Raw genomic sequence first — 19581 nt, forward strand, 5'->3', positions numbered from 1 at the left:
TCCCGTTTACTCTTTCTGGTTTGCAATACAAGCATTTAGGGGTCATCACGTTTGATCTATATACTTTCAGCGCACATCTCCCATCCCGAGCTGGCCCTCCAAGCATCCTTTACTTGGTGGTACCTTCTCTATTTGAGCTGCCGTTTCCCCCAGCATGTGATCCCAACTTCAAAGCCGTGGAGCAATCCTCCTGGTCCTTATCTCTACTATCCTTGGGTGTAAATCTCCCATTCTGTTACTTGATATTCCACAAATGAGTGCAGTCCTTCTATGTCTGTCCCTCTCTTTCTGACTCATTTCACTTAGCATGCTCCCATTTTACACCTTAGGCTTTCAAAAGAAGTTTCCATCTTCCCACATTTCATCCAAACCTCAATGTTGCGAGGGAGGTGAGAGAAGACCCTTACTTCCAGACGAAGAAAAATCAAACCTGAGGGATTGAGTCATCTGGTGGAAGTCATAGAACAGAGCAGGTGGCAGGACAGGGGGCTAATGAAGTCACATCACTCCTCATTCATTTCAGGTTAACTCCATCCTAAATCAGAGGAGTGAAAAGACCAAGATATTGGATGGATGGCAGGGGATAGCTATTCATATAAGACTATGCACAATGTAGGAGAACTTAGAGAAATAGCTCCTTGCTCTTCCTAGGAGACATTAAACTGTCTTATGCTACATCCACAGACAAAAGGCGATGGGAAGTTTTAATACTAGCTTTTGGGAAGGGTTCCTCTTGTTGGGCTTCTCGGATTGGCCTCAACTGGAACCTATTCTTTTTGTCTTTATCTTCATTTTCTACTCCCTAACTCTCTTTGGCAACACCACCATCATCACTCTCTCGATCCTGGACCCTCAGTTGCACACACCCATGTACTTCTTCCTCTGCCACCTCTCCTTCCTGGACCTCTGCTATACCACCTGCACAGTGCCCCAGCTTCTCATCAACCTTCATGGGCTAGACAGGACCATCTCCTACGGAAGGTGTGTGGCCCAGCTCTTCATCACCCTCGCCCTGGGCTCCACGGAATGTGTTCTTCTGGTGGTGATGGCCTTTGACCGCTATGCTGCTGTGTGTCGCCCACTACACTACACAACCATCATGCACTCCCAGCTCTGTCACATCCTGGCGACCATCTCCTGGCTGGGAGGCCTCGTGAATTCTCTGATTCAGAGCAGCCTCATGATGGCCATGCCACTCTGCGGTCTTCGTCTCATGAACCACTTCTTCTGTGAGATGCCTGTCTTTCTGAAGCTGGCTTGCGAGGATAAGAACGGGACCGAGGCCAAGATGTTTGTGGCTCGGGCCATCATCTTGATTGTTCCTGCCGCACTAATTCTCGGCTCCTATGTGCACATCGTTCAGGCGGTGTTGAGAGTCAAGTCAACGACGGGCAGAAGGAAGGCCTTCGGAACGTGTGGCTCACACCTCCTCGTGGTTTCCCTTTTCTATGGTTCCGCCATCTACACATACCTGCAACCCAAGAGTAGTTACTCTGAAAGCAAGGGAAAGTTTGCTGCCCTCTTTTATACTATCATTTCTCCCATGCTCAATCCTGTGATTTATACCCTAAGGAACAAGGATGTGAAGGAGGCACTGCGGAAATTGCTGGGAATTGGCAGAGCCTCGGGATAGGAAAAGAGCATCAAGAGGCTCATCTGTCAGGTGCTCAGGGTTTATTGCCAGCTTTGAGCTTAGGGACCTTAAGGGAACATATGTGTTGCCTGAGACTGAAACTGGGTTCAACTGCTTGCAAGGCAAGTGCCTTATCCCAGGCTGTCTCTGCCCTTGTATGGAATGGCATGGGATAGCTATGCATATAAGACCATGCACAGTTGTACGCAATAGCATGGAATAGCTATATATATATATATTTACATATATATATAATCATTCTGGGGATCAAACCTAGGTTGGCTGCATAGAAGGCAACTGCAGGCTTCTCACAGAAAAAATGGTTCATGATATGAAACGCACAGATCAGGAGGCCCCTTCAGTTCTCTAGAAACAGTTGGTGAGCAGGAAATAGCCCTCCAGAGAACTCAGGATTTTAGTGCTTTGGCACTTGGTAATGGAGCTCTCTCCAGACCTTCTAAATCACTGACTGACCAATGTGCAATGGCTGATCAGTGTGTTGACTTACATCAGAATTTCACAGTGAGTAAGATTGGAGACTGGGGTGTGTTAATGGTCTCTTTGAAGAGGAGGACTAGAATCCAGACAAGTCTGAGATTGAGGGAAGAGTTCATTGGACAACTAACTTTAATTCCTATATTTTGTACCAAAGGCTGAACCCTCTTTTATAATTCATTGTCCTAGCCATGACCTCTCTCTTCTCATAACAATTTCTATTGTCTCCTTGGGTGCTTACTCTTAAAGCAAATAAAGAGATCGTGAACAGAGTGCCTAATGGATCATGTGGGTTCTCAGATATGGGTGACGTTCACCTACTTTTGGAAGCAGAGATACAAAATGATTAGAGTATCATTAAGTAAAAGGATCCCACCATTTCATCAGCTCTACAGTGTCTCTCTGTCTTGATGACTGGTGTCTGTGTTCTGTTTTGGTTTTTTTGTTTGTTTGTTTGTTTCTGAAGCCCTCGGTTCTGCACTCATGAATCGCTCCTGGCAGTGCTCAGTGAATCATATGAGGTGCTGGGGATTGAAACTGGGTGAGGCAAATGCAAGGCAAATACCTTACCTGCTGTACTATTGCTGTGGTCCTTGAGTGGTATATTGGTTGATACATTACTCATAAGAAATGAATGAGTAATGTCTTGTTCTTTTTTCCTGGGAAAAGAAAGGAACATAAAAATAACAAGCCATGGGTTGGAGCAATAGTACAGTAGATAGGGCTTTTGCCTTGCATACAGTGCACCAAGGTTTGATCCTAGGCATTCCATATGGTCCCCTGAACACCACCAGAGGTAATTCCTGAGCGCAGAGCCAGGCATAACCCCTGAGCATTGCCAGGTGGCCCCCAAAAGCAAAACCATGAATGAATAACAAGCCAAGAGGAAGTAATACAGCAAAGAAGAAAAACTAAAAGTGACAAAAACAGAGAGACACCCACATCGGGGAGTGTTCTGGTGTTTCAGGGAGTGAGTGATATCTTCTTTACAACCCCTACCCCATTATACCAGGAATGATGGAATGACCTGGGTTTCTGTAGTAGTCTCAGGTGCAATAGGGGATGCTTACTGCTTGCTGGTTTTTGTTTGTTTTTTCTGGCCATTCCCAGCCATGCTCAGGGCTTACTCCTGACCTTCACTCCTGGTAGTTTCAAGGAACCATATGGGGTGCTCAAGATCGAACCCAGGTTGGCCACATGGAAGGCAAGCTCCCTGCATATGTACTATCGCCCCAATCCTATCTGTTTGGTTCCTTAAAGAAGGTAAATTTATTTATTTATTTATTTATTTATTTATTTTTATTGAATCAAAGTGAGATTCACAGTTGCAAAGTTGTTTATGATTGGGTTTCAGTCATATAATGTTCCAACATTCATTCCTTCGCCAGTGTACATTTCCCACCTCCACTGTCCCCAGTTTTCCTCTTGTCCCCCCCATCCCCGCCCACCTCTATGGCAGGCACTTTTTCTTCTTCTCTCTCTCTCTCTCTCTCTCTCTCTCTCTCTCTCTCTCTCTGTCTCCCTCTCTCCCCCTCTTTTTTCCCTCCCTTTGGGCATTAAATTGTTTGCAATACAGATCCTGAAAGGTTATCAGGTATATCCTTTTACCTACTTCCAACACTCAGTTCTTATCCAGAATGATCATTTCTAACTATCTGAAAATAAATTTAAAGGGGGATACACTGAATAATTTTTTTATGAAAAGGGATCAGTAGACCAATGCATGTACACCAATGCATAAAAGCAGTGGATATTTGAAGTTCCAGCATTGTCTTTTCATTCCACGTACTTAAATCTTGCTTTCATATAAAAATGCAGTTGACCTTGTTAATAATCATTATTCTCCATGATTTTGTTTTTGTTTTATAATCAAACCAGCAAGTCCCATGCTCAGACTTACTGCTGGATCTGTGCTCAGAGATCACTCCTAATAGGGCTCGGGAAAAAATATTTGTGGGCAGGGATTGAACCTGGTCAACCATGTGCAAGGCATCACCCACTGTACTATCTCTCCAGCCTCTATTCTCTGTGATTTTTATATTGAATCCACATTTGTTATTACCATAAAATAAACATTGCTAATAGTTAAATACCATTTTTGGCTTAAATTGTCTTTCTTATAACACCATTTTGAGTTTTACTATATCTCCAGTTTACTTATGATTAAACAAGAGTCCTAGAGGTTAAATAACTTAATCTAAGTTGATATCATAAATATGAGGTAAAACTGCAGGGGTTTTTTTTTGGTTTTTGTTTTTTGAGTCACATCCAGCAGTGCTCAGGACTTGCTCGTGTTCTGTGCTCAGGAATCACTTCTGGCAGGCTCAGAGGACCATATTGGGATGTCAAAGTTTTAACCAGGGTTGGCTGCATGCAAGGCAACAGCCCTACCAACTGTACATCACTCCTGCCCCAAGGTGAGGTTGTTCTCTAAATCCAACCCTTGCTAATGACTGCCTACCAATCCTGTTTTTTGAGATAAAGTTTTTAATTAAGGAAGAGTGAGGTTGGAAAGTAAGGTTTTGGAAAAGAATATAATTCGAGCTTAAAGTACTTCACAATTTTGCTTTGGTTGATTGTGATGAGGCTTCTGGGATTTCTTGAGTTAAAATATTCTTTGATTAAAAAGATTTTTTTCTTTCCTAAACATAGTATATGCTGTAATAAAATTTCCAATTGAACACTTCTGTAATACAAGCACCATGCTTTGCAATAGATTACATTACCACACTTGATTCTTACTACAGAAAATACAGATTTTTTAATGACTCCTATTTCCTTGACTGATCAAGAGACTAAAGATTAGATTTTCTTTTATGTGGTTTTCTTCATAAAATGGCAGAGCCTGGCAATCTACCCGTGACATATTCAATATGCCCAAAACAGTAACTGTTACGGGCTTCATTCCCCCTGACCCTGAAAGAGCCTCCAATACAGCAGTTCTGGGAAGGACTAATAAGGAGAGGATGCTAAATTCTCAGGACTGGGGCCTAGAGCAAATTGATGAACAATGGGACGACAGGTATACGGTTATTTAATGGAGGGCTGGGATAAGAATTTGCATTTTTAAAAAAAGAATATGCATTTTTAATTTCAAGTCCTATCCATGTAACCACTGACTAAGGATTCATTTACTTTATTTTACTTTTTATTTTTGTGGGGGATACACCCTACAATGCTCAGGAGTTACTCCTGGCTCTGGGCTCAGGAATTACTCCTGGTAGTGCTCAGGGGACCAATTGGGATGCCAGGTGTCAGCTGGGTACAAGGCAAACATCCTACCCACTGTATTATCACTCTAGCCCCAAGAATTCATTTTTTTTATATTTACAATCTCAGGACACTAACAAAAATCTTTACAAGATAAAGAGTTGTTCTCTTAAATGTATGCCACATAAAATAATCATTGTCCAAATAGTTCAAATGCATGCATCAAATTAATGAAAAAGGATTCATTTATACCTACCAGCATCAAGTGGAATAAAAAAATTATGATTATTGTGTCATTATTTTCCTTTCAGGGCAGAGAAAATAGCCACTCAACTTTATTAAGGGACAAAGTTTACAGTCATAGTAAAATAATTTTAAGAAATTATTTTAAGAAATTTTGAAATTTTAAGAAATTATGGTACAGTTAGGCAGACATTACATTTTCATTTTTCATTTTTATTTTTTATGCAATCCAATCCATATATTGAGAGCATAATCTTTGCCATAAGTACAGTTATTTCTTCCTCCTATTAACTGTCTTTCATGTTACGTACTTTTTAAATTGGTGCGGAGTCCAGTGGCATGGATCTGGGAGCCTCCTTTTATACTCCAGTTTGGGAGCATCCGTGAGTTCTGGATGAGGAGATTATCTGGTGCCAGCAGGGTGTGGCTCATGGGTGTGATCCCTGAGTCATCAGTAGACTGGGGAAGCAGGCAGAGGATCTCTGTTCCGAGTCCAAGGTCACAAAGTTCCATGTTATCTGGGTTCCATGGAACTTCATTCTTGCGTGAGGTTTAGCTTGAGCATCCAGAAAGTGCCCTGGAGTGTTGCAGTGGTTGGGCAGTGGAGGTCGGCTGCCAGGTCTGGGTGCTGGACTCCGCACCAGGTTGTGGCATCCACTTTGCAGCTGCGCGACACAGTATAAGACACTTCCTACCTATTTATGTCTCTCAGAGAGCCCGGCAAGCTACCTAGAGTATCCCGCCCACATAGGCAAAGACTGGCAAACTCCCCGTGGCATATTCTATATGCCAAATTAAGTAACGACAATTGGTCTCATTCCTCTGACCCTGAAAAAGCCTCCAATCATTGGGAAAAGACAAGTAAGAAAAGGCTGCTAAAATCTCAGGGCTGGGAGGAATAGAGACATTACTGACGCCTGTTCGAGTAATTCGATGACCAACGGGGATGACAGTGATACAGTGATACGGTGATTTATTTTTATTTATCTTTTAGAGTTTTGGTGTCGGGGCCACACCTAGTGATGCTCAGGAGTTATTCCTGGCTCTACACTAAGGAATCACTCCAAGAAGTGCTTGAGGAACCATATGAGATTCCCGGAATCTACCTGGGATTGACCACATTTGAGGCAAACACCTTTCACTGTACTCTCTCTTTGGCCCCTATTTTATTTTTTCTAAGCAGCCTCAGTGGCACTTGGTGGTTCTGAGTCAATTCCCTGTGATATTCAGCCAGATATTACATTGACTTTATTTTTGTGCCATTCCCAGAGATATCAAGGAACTAATACCATCTTGGTGCTCAGAGGTTGCTCCTACCGTGCTCAGGGGACCATGTGGTTCTGGGATTGAACTTGGGTCTCCCTCACACAAAATATTCACTCAGTCAATTGACCTATTTCTTTAGGACAGACATTAGGTTTTGGGGTTTTGAGTGGTTTATTTTTGTTTTTTAGGTTTTTTTTTTTTTTTTTTTTTTTTTGCATCACATACATCCTATGATGCTCAGGAGCTACTCTTGACTGCACTCAAGAATCACTCTCATGAAAGGGCAACTAAAATAGAGAAGGGACAACTAAATGAATGATGCTTGGAGGGCTGGCTCAGGATGGGAGTAAAGTAAAAGTAAAGGCCCTCCCGTTGATCATCGATTTGCTCGAGCGGGCCCAGTAACGTCTCCATTGGAGACTTTGTTGTTACTGTGTCTGGCATATCGAATACGTCACGGGGAGCCAGATGGGAGATGTGTGCTGAAAGTAAACTATGGACCAAACATGATGGCCGCTTAGTACCTGCATTGCAAACCATAACATCCAAAGGGAGAGAGAGAAAGAGGGAATGCACCTGCCACAGAGGCAGGGGATGGGAAGGGGTGGGAATGGCGAAGGGATACTGGGAACATTGGTGGTGGAGAATGGGCACTGCTGGAGGGATGGGTCTTCGGTCATTGTATGACTGAAACATAATCATGAAAGTTTGTAAATCTGTAACTATATCTATGTGATTCGTTAAAAAATTGCTCGAGCTCGAGCGGGCCCAGTAAAGTCTCCATTGGAGACTTTGTTGTTACTGTGTTTGGCATATCGAATATGTCACGGGGAGCTTGCCAGGCTCTGCCGTGCGGGCGAGATACTCTCGGTAGCTTGCCGGGCTCTCGGAGAGGGGCGGAGAAATCGAACTCAGGTTGGCCATGTTCGCTGCGTGCAAGGCAAACGCCCTACCGCTGTAATAAGTAAATAAACAAAAAACAAAGAAAAATATGTTTTAAATAAATATTTGTAAACTTGATCACTTGATACCCCATTACTCATCGATTTGCTCCAGCGGGCGCCAGTAATGTCTCCATTCATCCCTGTTGTGTGCTAGTGTAGCTCAATGGCATCAGCTCGTTCTAGGAACATGAAGAGCCTCAAACTGATCATTCAGGGTCTTGACGAAGAAGTCTGACCATCTCGTAGGTGGGAGTCCACGAGATCTTTTGACGTCCCGTGGAATCCAGTCAGTAATGGCTCTAGTCGAGCGGTCATCTCTAAACCTCATTACATGTCCAGCCCATCTGATTTTTGATGCCTTAGCAAATGCGACAGTGTCCCTGATTCTTGAGCCTTGATGGACATCGGAACTCCGAATTCTATCTCTCATTTGTAAACTGAAAAATAAAAAAAAATAAAATGAGTTAAAGACCATGAAAAAAAAAAGAATCACTCTCACTCCTGTTGGTACCCTGGGGCACCATATGGGATGCTGGGGATGTGTGAAGGTCTGCTGCATACAAGGCAAATGCTCAACCCTCTGAACTATCACTTTGGCCCTAATAATTAATTTTTTATATTTATGAGCGCAAGGCACTATCATACAATTCTCTTAAATGTTTTGCACATGAAAAATCATTACCCAAACATCAATTTGAGAGCATTTGTATTGTTTTATTTCAAGTTCTAAGCATCTAACCACTACCTAATAATTTCTTTTTTAAAAAATATTACTTTTGGGGTTTATTTTGGTGGGGGCACACCCTGTGTTGCTCAGGGCTTTTTCTTGGCTCTGAGATCAGAAATTACTCTTGGTGGTACTCAGGGGACCATATGGGATGCCAGGGATCGATCCTGGGTTGGCCACATGCAAGGTAAGAACTCTTCCCCCCCCCCCCGTAATATTGGTCTGGTGCCTGGCTAAGGTAATTTTTGAGCTTAGATGAATCCGCCATCTTAAACTTTTAAGGAAATAACAAACCCCTTATTAATATAGACACAATATGGTACAGAAAATTGTTTTAATCTGATGGTTATTTATCTCAAGTGTTATTCCTTAGAATAACATCCAAAAAATTAGTGATCTTTTATGACAAGATATCCTGTTTTTTATTTTTTATCCCCTCCTACTCCAAAGCATAACTAATTATATTACATTACTTCCTTTGTTTTTTGGGTGGCCACACCTAGAGATGCTCAGGACTTACTCCTGGATCTCTTGTTCAGGGATCACTCCTGGTGGGGCTCAGGGTACTATATGTGATGCTGGGGATCTAACCCGGTTGACCGTGTGCAAGGCAGGCTTACTCACTGAGCTATCACTCCGGCCCCTATTCTATGTGATCTTTATGTTGAGTGAACATTTGTTTATGCCAAAAACTAAAAATTATAACATCTATCTAGCCCCTCATTTTATTACTTCACTTTTTAACTTCGAAATTAAAGAAAAATCAAAGAACTTAAAGGGAAAAAAGTCTTTAAATACTATTTCAACGGCAAATCAAAAGCTGATAAAGACCTCATTGTGAAAATTTGCAATGACAGTAGTTACCTAGAAACTGCCCTATCTAATTACAGAGTAGTATCTGTCTGTCTGATTACAGATTACAGTATCATTGGTGCTAAGCTAAAAATAAAACAATGATGAAATGCGTGATTAGTTTTTGGTCTCTAGAGGAATCCTCCATCATCTTTTCTAGTTTTCTTCCCCAGGGCTCCCCATTCCTCACACTAATTAATCACGGGAGGTCAAAGCCCAGAAGACTACAGTTTAAGGCAGAATTCTCTGAAGCCTCCGTGAGCCAATTGTATTTCCCATATTCTTGCGTAAAACAAGAATCCACTTGTCAACTTGAGATCAATCCTTTGAACTGCAACAGAAACATTCTCTTACCAGGTACCATCTAAAAAGCCTTTTCTTTCTTTGATTCAACTACTATGGCTGGTCCATGACTCTCTTTTGGATCCAGCAATGTGTAGTGTGTGTGTGGGGGGGGGGAGGGGGGGAACGCTCATCTACAGGTCAATTCTATCTTAAGAGATGAAGTAGAGGAAAAAGAAGCAACCCACAAAATTTTATGTTAAAAAGAAAAAAAGACTAAAATATTTCCAGCTTTACCATGGGCAAGTTTTGACCTTATGCCATTAAAATTGTACGCTTTCTTTTTCCACAGCAGTTTCATGATTCATGCTGGGGGTTCATGTTGTTGCTTATGATAACTATTCTCTACTGAAACTTTTTGAATCTAGACATGGATTCATGAAAACAACTTGAATTGTTGCAAAGTTCTAGTTTCTTTCCAGTAGCTAGCTCATGATAGTGCCTCATCCAGGAAAAGTTATTAGAAGCATACCACAAGCAAAATATGGGATTCAAAGTTTCCTGAAGGCCATATGATAAAAAAAACCCTAAAAGAATAAGGAGAAATTGATTTTATTAATAGTCTATCAGTTCACCAAGTGTAAGATACTATTGTGTGTGTGTTTTCTTTTTGGGTCACACCCAGTGTTGCCCAGGGGTTTGTCCTGGCTCTGCACTCAGGAATTACTCCTGGTGGTGCTTGGGGGACCTTATGGGATGCACAGGATCGAACCCAGGTCGGCCGCATGCAAGGCAAACGCCCTACCCGTTATACCATTGCTCCGGCCCCTAACACACTATTGTTAACACTTTCAGTACAAACAATCTAGTGAAGTATTCAATATTTTTAACACACTCCTTAAATAAATTTTTTTACACATACTGTGTATAATAAATCAGCTGCTAAACTTTTACAGATTTTTTTGCAAATATTTCATCTTTTATGGTATGTTTCCTGGTCAGTAGATTTAATATAAAATGCAATTAATTTTATTTAATCTGATTAGTAACATATAAAATAATGTGTTAATTTAATACAAGTAACCTAATTAATTTAAGATATATTGTACGTAGCTGCAGAATTAATAAAATAAATAAAAAGGTAAAGGCCCTCCCGTTGATCGTCGATTTGCTCGAGCAGGCCCAGTAACGTCTCCATTGGAGACTTTGTTGTTACTGTGTCTGGCATATCAAATACTCTCGGTAGCTTGCCGGGCTCTCCGAGAGGGGCAGAATTAAGATGAAATATGTTTTATTCATTAAATACTAACTGCTACAGTGGTTCACCAGTAAATTTTTACAGATATGTTTGATCAGTATTTTGATTTTGTCATTCAAAATTCAGGAGTGTATAACTTAGCTTGGTGGGTCATGAGTTTGGTCCCCATCATCCCATGGGTCCCTGGGTAGGGCCTGGTGTATCCCTGGAGAACACTGGACACAGCTGGGTATGACCCTCTGCTCCCAAGTATATCTGAACAACTGAACCTGAGCAGTACTGCATTTCTGGTTGACCAAGTATTGCCAGTACTGGCTCTTGTAGCTCCTGATCATGCCTGAGTGCCTCCCAAAATTATGGTTGAAAAAGCCTGTATTTAAATGAACTTTGTCATTTTTAACTTTTTCCAGATTTTGTAGTTTTCCAAGGACAACATTCTACCTCTCAAATTAATTAAATTAAGTAGGTTAATTCATGCCCACACGGCAGAGTCTGGCAAACTCCCCGTGGTATACCCAATATGCCAAATACCAGTAACAATGATGGGTCTCATTCTCCTAACCCTGAAAAAGCCTTGAATATGGCACTTTAAAAAAAAAAAATCTCAGGGCTAGGACGAAGAAGACGTTACTGGCACCTGCTCGAGGCAATCGACGAACAACAGGGTGGTCGTGATCGTGATCGTGAGGTTAATTAATTGAGTTAATTAGATTAATTAGTACTTTCAAGGCTTGGGTGCTAATATAGGTCTAATTTTTTTTTTGCTTTTTGGGTTACACCCAGCGATGCTCAGGGGTTGCTCTGGCTCTGCACTCAGGAATTACTCCTGGCAGTGCTCAGGGGACCATATGGGATGCTGGGAATCAAACCCGGGTCAGCCATGTGCAAGGCAAACGCCCTACCTGCTGTGCTATCGCTCCAGCCCCTAAACATAATTATTTTAATTTTTATATCATACATTGGCTGTGGGCTGGAGTGATAGCACAGTGGGTAAGGCATTTTCCTTGCATGCAGCCGACCCAGGTTCAATTCCTCCACCCCTCTCGGAGAGCCCGGCAAGCTACGGAGAGCATCTCACCCGCACAGCAAAGCCTGGCAAGCTACCCGTGACATATTCAATATGCCAAACACAGTAACAACAAGTCTTACAATGGAGACATTACTGGGCCTGCTCAAGAGAATTGATGAACAACGGGAAGACCAGACAGGACAGGACATTGCTAGTTTACAAAAACAATATGATCTTCTATCTTATAACCTTGCTAACCTGTTATTTTTAGCTTTTGCTTTTGTGTGTGTATGTATGCATTTTTTGCAGTGCAGGGGATGAAAGATAAGTGTTCTTATTAATTCCTGTTGAATTCTATCATGGGCCCAGGGCAAACAGGGCATAACTAGGTGAGCCCAAGCCACCAACCTTTCCTTTCACAGCTGAAAACACAAAAACTGACTGAATCACAGAGGCAAGATGGTGTCACCTATGAGTATCCTTTTTTGTGACATTTCCAGTCTGGATGATTCTATATCTTTTTCCTATTTGAGTGTCCTAAACTGAACCTCTAGTACTGTGTAGTATTTTAAGTAGAGAGAGCAGAAAATGGGAGCACAGGGTCTTACCCAGCTGTGTCCATTGTTCTTCAGGGATACACCAGGCCCTACTCAGGGCCTCAGGGGATGATGAGTATCAAACTCATGACCCAGCAAGCTAAGTTATATGCTCCTGACTTTTGAAAGACACAATCAAAATGCAGATCAAACATATCTGTAAAAGTTCATCAGCTGATTTTTTATATACAGTATGTATATGTCCTTGGGATTACAAAATGGACACCCTTTTCATCAACAAATTTTGAATGCTTTTCTATAGAATTCTTTTAAACCACATCCCAATTTTTCTTGATGCTTGTACGTTTTCATTTACTACTCATTACTATTTACCACACTTGATACATCAAGGATTGTAATGAACTATGTCTTTTTAACCACAAGAGAAATGTTTATTTATCATCAGAAATCCTTAGATGAGCTGCTTTAAAAGACATAATCTGAGTAGTAATGTGTATTCTATTTTTTGACAGATATTTTGTTGTCTTTTTTAAAAAATTTTCCTTTAGGATCATTCCTGGCAGTACTCAGAGTACCATAAACTGTACTAGGGATTGAATCAGAGTTGGCTGTGTGCAAGTCAAGTGCCTGAACCTCTATACTATCACTATAATGCCTCTCGGCCTTTTGGCTAAGATCAAGTGTATACTATCACTACTGGGGTTTTTCTGTTTTTTTTTCTACTTGCTTGCTTTTGAGGTCACACCTGGCGATGCTTAGGGATTATTCCTAGTTCTGCACTCAGGAATTACTCCTGGTGGTGCTCAGGGGACGTTATGGGATGCCAGGAGTCTAACCTGGGTCAGCTGTGTGCAAGAAAAACGCCCACCCTGCTGTACTATAGTTCCAACCCCTATGACTATCTTATTTTAAATTCAATTATCTTATTGTCACAGAAGACACTTTGTATAAGACATATTAACCATATTGAAATGTTTCATGGCTGAATATACAATTAGCCAAATACTTTTTGTGATTTTGGTGGTGCTTGGGCTACTCCCAGGTCTGTGCTGGGGTCTTTCCAATAGTGCTGGGGGTCACACAGTGATGGGAACATATCGATGGCCTCCTAAATGCAAAGCATCAACTCAGCCTGGTAAACTATCTCTCAGGTTCTAGGTCATTTTTGGTCTTACTGTACCTCTTCATTGATGGTCTCTGTCTCGTTAATGACAATTTGGGTTACAGATTTTTCTAGCTTGTCAATACCTGTCTTTTCTTTTTTTTTTAATATATAGTAATAATTTATTTATTCGTTTTTCTTTTTGGGTCACACCCAGCAATACTCAGGGGTTGCTCCTGGCTCTGCACTCAGGAATTACTCCTGCCAGTTTTGGGGGGGACCATATGGAATGCCTTGGATTGGACCCCTGTGGCTGCGTGCAAGGCAAGGCTGTGCTATTGTTCTGACCCCAATGCTTATCTTTTTATTAGACTTTAAGACATTTTCATTTTAAAGACAGAGTTGGGATTTTTGTTTATTTTTGTTTTAATTGAATCACTGTGAGATACACAGTTCAAAAAGTTGTTCATGATTGGGTGTCAGTCATACAATGTTCCATCACCCATCCCTTCCGCAGTGTACACTTCCCACCAACAGTGTCCTCAGTATACCTCGTGCTCCCCTACCCCCAGTCTGCCACCATGGCAAGTACTTTCTCTGTCTGTCTCTCTCTGTCTCTATCTCTTTCTCTTTTTGTTCTCTGTCACTGTCTCTGTTTTTATATCTGCCTCTGTCTCTCTCTGTCTCTCTGTCTCTCTCTGTCGTCTCTGTCTCTGTCTCTCTCCTCCTCTACCTCCCCGCTCCCTCTCTGCCACCCCCGAGCTTGGGCAAATACTCTGGGAAGTCAGTACCCAACCTCTATCAGGGAAAAAGATCAGCTCAGAGAAAATCTTTACTCAATCATGGCATATTTTAGCAGCAGTTTATTTAATAATATCTATTTCTTTGGGTGGGGGTGGCAGTCGGGGGGATATCCCAGCAGTTCTCAGGAGGGTCTAAAATTCTACCAGTGATTTCTTACCAAAATGAAGGGTCACACTCAGCAATGCTCACAGGCCTCCAGCTGTGTCAAGCATGGTTGGGGGACCATGTGTTGTTGGAATCCAGTCCTGGCCAGAGCAGGAGAAGCATATGCGATAATTAAGGCAATATCTTCCAGACCCCTGTTTTGGACACTTTTTTAGCACTCTAATGTTATATTGCTCACTTAAAGCCTAGTGTAAACATGACTTTTCTATGCCCTGGAGAAACAAAAATATCAGTGTAATTTGTTTTAGTACAATCCTGGTTAGGGCTGGAGTGATAGCACAGTGGATAGGGTGTTTCCCTTGCACGTGGCTGACCCAGTTTTGAGTCCTCCGCCCCTCTCGGAGAGCCCAGCAAGCTACTGAGAGTATCCTGCCTGCACACACAGCCTGGCAAGCTTCCCGGGCATGTTCAATACACCAAAACAGTAACAACAGTCTCACAGTGGAGACGTTACTGGTGCCCGCTTGGGCAAATCAAAGAACAGTGGGAGGACAGTGCTACAGTGTAGTCCTACAGTCCTGGTTCTACTGCAGCAATCTGAAATCAAATCCAAGATATCTGTGTGGTACACCTATAAAGTTCAGTCATTTATATAATTCTGCACATGAGAACATTTGAGTTCCCATTATGTGGATTTCCTTGAAAACAAATCATTCTATATGGGTTATATAATAATGTACATGTGAAATGACCAGATATGATATGGTAATCATTATGTCTCATAATATTTAGGTCTATTTGAAATTAAAATGTACAGATAAAACAAATGCATACATTGTGTATTGTTCTGTCATAGTATGTAATATAACAATTAATTCACCATCGACTCACTTCTTTTTGTTTTGTTGTGTTGGTATACAGTGAACACTTGATTCTATTTCAATTATCCCTGAAAATACTTGCGATGATGAAAATAAATGAGAGCACAGAGAAATATTTCATCTTAGTTGGCTTTTCAGAGTATCCCCGGGCTGAGTTCATTCTCTCCCTCTTTGTCTCTGGCTTCTACACAATGACACTCACAGGAAATGCAGCCATCATTTTGGTGTCCATCCTGGACAGCCGCCTCCACACCCCCATGTACTTCTTCCTGAGAAATCTCTCATTTCTGGACATGTTTTTCACCACTTCCGTTGTTCCTCAGATGCTGGTGAACACGTGGGGAAATAATGATTGCATCAGTTATCTTGGCTGCATGGTTCAGTTTACCGTGGCCTTGGCCCTGGGCTCCACAGAATGTGTCCTTCTGGCTGTCATGGCTATTGACCGTTATGCTGCTGTTTGCTGGCCCCTCAGGTATAGTACAATTATGCACCAACAGATCTGCCACCTCCTTGCTGCCATATCTTGGATCTGGGGCTTTGGCAACTCTCTCTTCCAGTCTTCACTGGCCATCGTTTTACCTCGATGTGGTAACCGTCGTGTGGACCATTTCTTTTGTGAGATCTTGATCATTGTCAAGCTCTCATGTGTGGACACTAGTCCAACAGAGTCAAAGATGCTAGTGCCTCGCCTCATCATCGTTATTATTCCAGTCTCTGTCATTCTCATCTCTTACTCCTGCATAGCCAGGGCCGTGCTCAGGATGAAATCTGCTGAAGGCAGAAGGAAGGCGTTTGGGACCTGTGCATCTCACCTGATGGTGGTCTCTCTCTATTATGGAACCATCATGTTTATGTACCTTCAACCCAAAAATAACTATTCTCAGCATCAGGGCAAGACCTTGGCCCTTGTTTATATGATTGTTGCTCCTACCATGAACCCGCTGATCTACACCCTGAGGAACAAAGACGTAAAGAGGGCAGTTAGGAAAATTGTGTGGAAGGAGTCTGAGACTTCATGATTTATGGAATGTGGGTCTTAGAAATGATTAGGGCAGTGCAATAACTACAAGGATGACAGTTTGCTTTTCAGCATTTAGCCCAAACTTAGGGAAACATAAATACTAAATGCAAGCAAAATATAAAATGTCGTCAACCATAGGTGTTAAATGCTAATAAAAAGTTTATAACATATCTCTTTGTAATCCTGGACATTTATATTTGGATAATGCAGGAAATTTATCTCTTGCTCGATGGGATTATTAAAGCTATAGTTTTTCAGGGTATCCTGGACATTATGAGTTATTGAACAAATATTTGTCATGGAAACAAGTCTGAGATAGTTAATTATCAAGGCAGATAATAGGGATCTAAATATTTTATTTAAGCAAGATTGTAATGACATGTAACTAGAAGGACATATAACCAGAGAGTACATAAGATAATTTAGGAGTAATTTTTTATTGAATCACAGTGAGATACACAGTTACAAAGTTGTTCATAATTGGGTTTAAGTCATATAATATTCCAACACCCATACCTTTACCACTATATATTTCCCACCACCAATATCCTCAATTTCTCTCCTTCCATCTTCCACAACCCAGCCTCTCTCTACTCTCTCTCTTTCTCTCTCTCTCACTCCCTCTCTCTCTCTCTTTCTTTCCTTTTGGGAATTATGGTTTGCAATACAGATACTGAAATGTTGCCATGTATATTCCTCTACCTCTATTTTTTAACGTATGAGTACTGCTATTTATTCAGCCACTGATTAGCTGATTTAATTAGGCATGAATTACACCTTACTTTTTTCATTTTTTATAATTTTACTTATTAAATCACTGTGAGAGCAGTTACAAAGTTTCGGGTTTAAGTCTCGATCATACAATGAAACACCCGTACATTCACCACTGCCCATTTTACACCCCCCAAAACCCCAGTATCCCCCCATCCCACACCCTCCCTCTACCTGTGAGGCAGATGATTTCCACATTACTCTCTCTACTTTGATTACATTCAATATTTTGACACCAGACCCACCATTATTATTTGGGATTTTACCCCAACACTCAGATCTGCTGAAAAGGCAACAGGCAACAGTAGACAATTTGTTTTCTATTGCTGGTTATGAATAACATATGATGTCATGTGACTGCAGTATTGGCTGCGCAATTTTGAAATTTTGAAATTTTACCATTTAAATATGGAGGGATTTCTTCCAAAACCTGCTGGGTTCCAAGATTTGTTCCTGAGTCTCTGGGATCATGGCCGTTAAGCAGCTTGATCAGGAGCCAGAAAGACCATTCATGGGCGGTGACTTGTGTTCTCGTTGGGATGGGGAGGAAAGGGCCGGCTCCACCCACATCACATGAAGTCCCACTTGTCTGTCACTGAGGGCCCAAACCTGACTGCCCAGTGGCCTATGGAGGATGGCAGCCACCGAGCCCCCTAGGGGGAGCAGGCAGAGGGACAGCACCCTTTCCCCCCTAGGGTGACCCAGCGACAGTAACCTACTGAGGGGTCCAGACGTGATTCCTGCCAAAAGCCACTGGGTTCCTAGATTTGTTTCTGAGTCTCCTGGATCATGGCTGTTAAGCAGCTTGATCAGGAGCAAGAGAGGCCGTTCATGGGCGGCAACTTGGGGTCTCTTTGGGGTGGGGAGGAACATGCTGGCTCCACCTCCATCCCATGAGGCCTCACGTGTCTCGTCACTGCGGGCCCAAACCTGATTGTCCAGTGGCCTCTGGAGGATGGTGGCCACCTGGCCGCCAGGAGGAACAGGACAAGGCATGAAAGCTATTCCCACCTGGGTTGGCCGAGCGCTCGTAACCTAATGCAGGGACCAGATGCATTTCTGTTCAAAAGCCACTGGGTTTTGAGATTTGTTTCAGAGTCTCTGGGATCAGGTCCATTAAACGGCTTGATCAGGAGCCAGAAAGCTCATTTGTGGGGGGCGACTCAGGGTCTTGTTGGGTTGGGGAGGAAAAGGCTGGCTCCACCCACATCTCGTGAGGCCCCGTGTGTCTTGTCAATGCGGGCCCAAACCTGACTGTCCAATGGCCTCTGGCGGATGGCGGCCACTGAGCCGCCAAGGGAGACCAGGCGGAGGGATGGCACCCTTTCCCCCCTGGGGTGGCCCGGCAACAGTAACCTACTGCGGGATCCAGATGCATTTCTGCCAGAAGCTCCTGGGTTTTGAGATTTGTTTCTGAGTCTCTGGGATCATGGTCATTAAGCAGCTTGATTAGGAGCCAGAGAGGCCGTTTGTGGGTAGCGACCTGGGGTCTCGTTGGGACAGGGAAGAAAGGGCTGGCTTCACCCCCATCCCATGAGGGCCCATGTGTTTCATCACTGTGTGAACAAAACTGACTCTTCAGTGGTTTCTGGAAGATGGCGGCCACTGGGCTGTCAGAGGGAACAGGTCAAGGCATGAAACCTATTCTCACCTGGGGAGACCCAGAGCCTGTAACCTACTGCAGGTACTGGACCATTCAGCCAAAAGCCGTTGTGTTTTGAGATTTGTTTCTGAGTCTCTGGGATCATGGCCATTAAGCAGTTCGACCAGGAACTAGAGATGCCATGCCTCCAATTATATAGCTGAGCTGGAGGTGGTTTGTGGGTGTGTCTCCCACATACCTAACTTTTGGCCGTTTACTTTCTTGGTAAACTTTGCTCCAAGTTTTTGTGGTCTGGTCAAAGGAACAGCAACAATTTTGGGGTATTTGAAAGTCTGACGGTGCCTTCAGGTTGCTGACGAATTCGCCTCACAGGTACAGACTGACCTGCTAGCAGCACCATACCCCCTATTCCTCTACCTCTAGAGTAATATTTTTGTCTGGACTCAATCAAGAAAGCTTCTTGTATCTAGGACATCTCAAATCACCTTTAAATGACGTTTGGATTCTGACTTGACAGTGGCATAGAAATAATTCTGCACATATGATCAAAAATAAGCAAACATGTCACAAATACAAATGAGAATAATATCAAGCTCTCCATAGCAATAGGTTTTTGATTGTGTTCTACAAGAGTTCTGTAAGCCCAGGTAGGTTTTCTAGTGGATCATTTTGGTTTCTGGATTGTAGTGTATTAGATGCTGACATGGTTCTAAAATGTACCCTATCCAAGTGGTCAGAGTAAAGATGACCTCTTCAAAACACTTATTGAGGCCTGAATATAGTTGAAAGGTTGCAGAAAATTAGAGAATAGAAAA

General features: G+C 42.4%; 2 protein-coding genes across 2 annotated transcripts; both read left to right on the forward strand.

The window, feature by feature from the left end:
• Positions 1–694: 694 nt before the first annotated feature.
• On the forward strand, positions 695–1633 carry LOC130022356 (olfactory receptor 2Y1-like). Its single transcript, XM_056113101.1, has one exon. The coding sequence runs from the start codon at positions 695–697 to the stop codon at positions 1631–1633; it is 939 nt and encodes a 312-aa protein (XP_055969076.1).
• Positions 1634–15451: 13818 nt separating this feature from the next.
• On the forward strand, positions 15452–16390 carry LOC130021986 (putative olfactory receptor 2W6). Its single transcript, XM_056112716.1, has one exon. The coding sequence runs from the start codon at positions 15452–15454 to the stop codon at positions 16388–16390; it is 939 nt and encodes a 312-aa protein (XP_055968691.1).
• Positions 16391–19581: the final 3191 nt, after the last annotated feature.

This window comes from Sorex fumeus, unplaced genomic scaffold (assembly GCF_029834395.1).
Source record: "Sorex fumeus unplaced genomic scaffold, SorFum_2.1 ptg000019l, whole genome shotgun sequence".
Lineage (NCBI taxonomy): Eukaryota > Metazoa > Chordata > Mammalia > Eulipotyphla > Soricidae > Sorex > Sorex fumeus.

Coding starts and splice junctions, on each gene's coding strand:
- LOC130022356 (XM_056113101.1), top strand. CDS start 695: ATGGGAAGTTTTAATACTAGCTTTTGGGAAGGGTTCCTCTTGTTGGGC.
- LOC130021986 (XM_056112716.1), top strand. CDS start 15,452: ATGATGAAAATAAATGAGAGCACAGAGAAATATTTCATCTTAGTTGGC.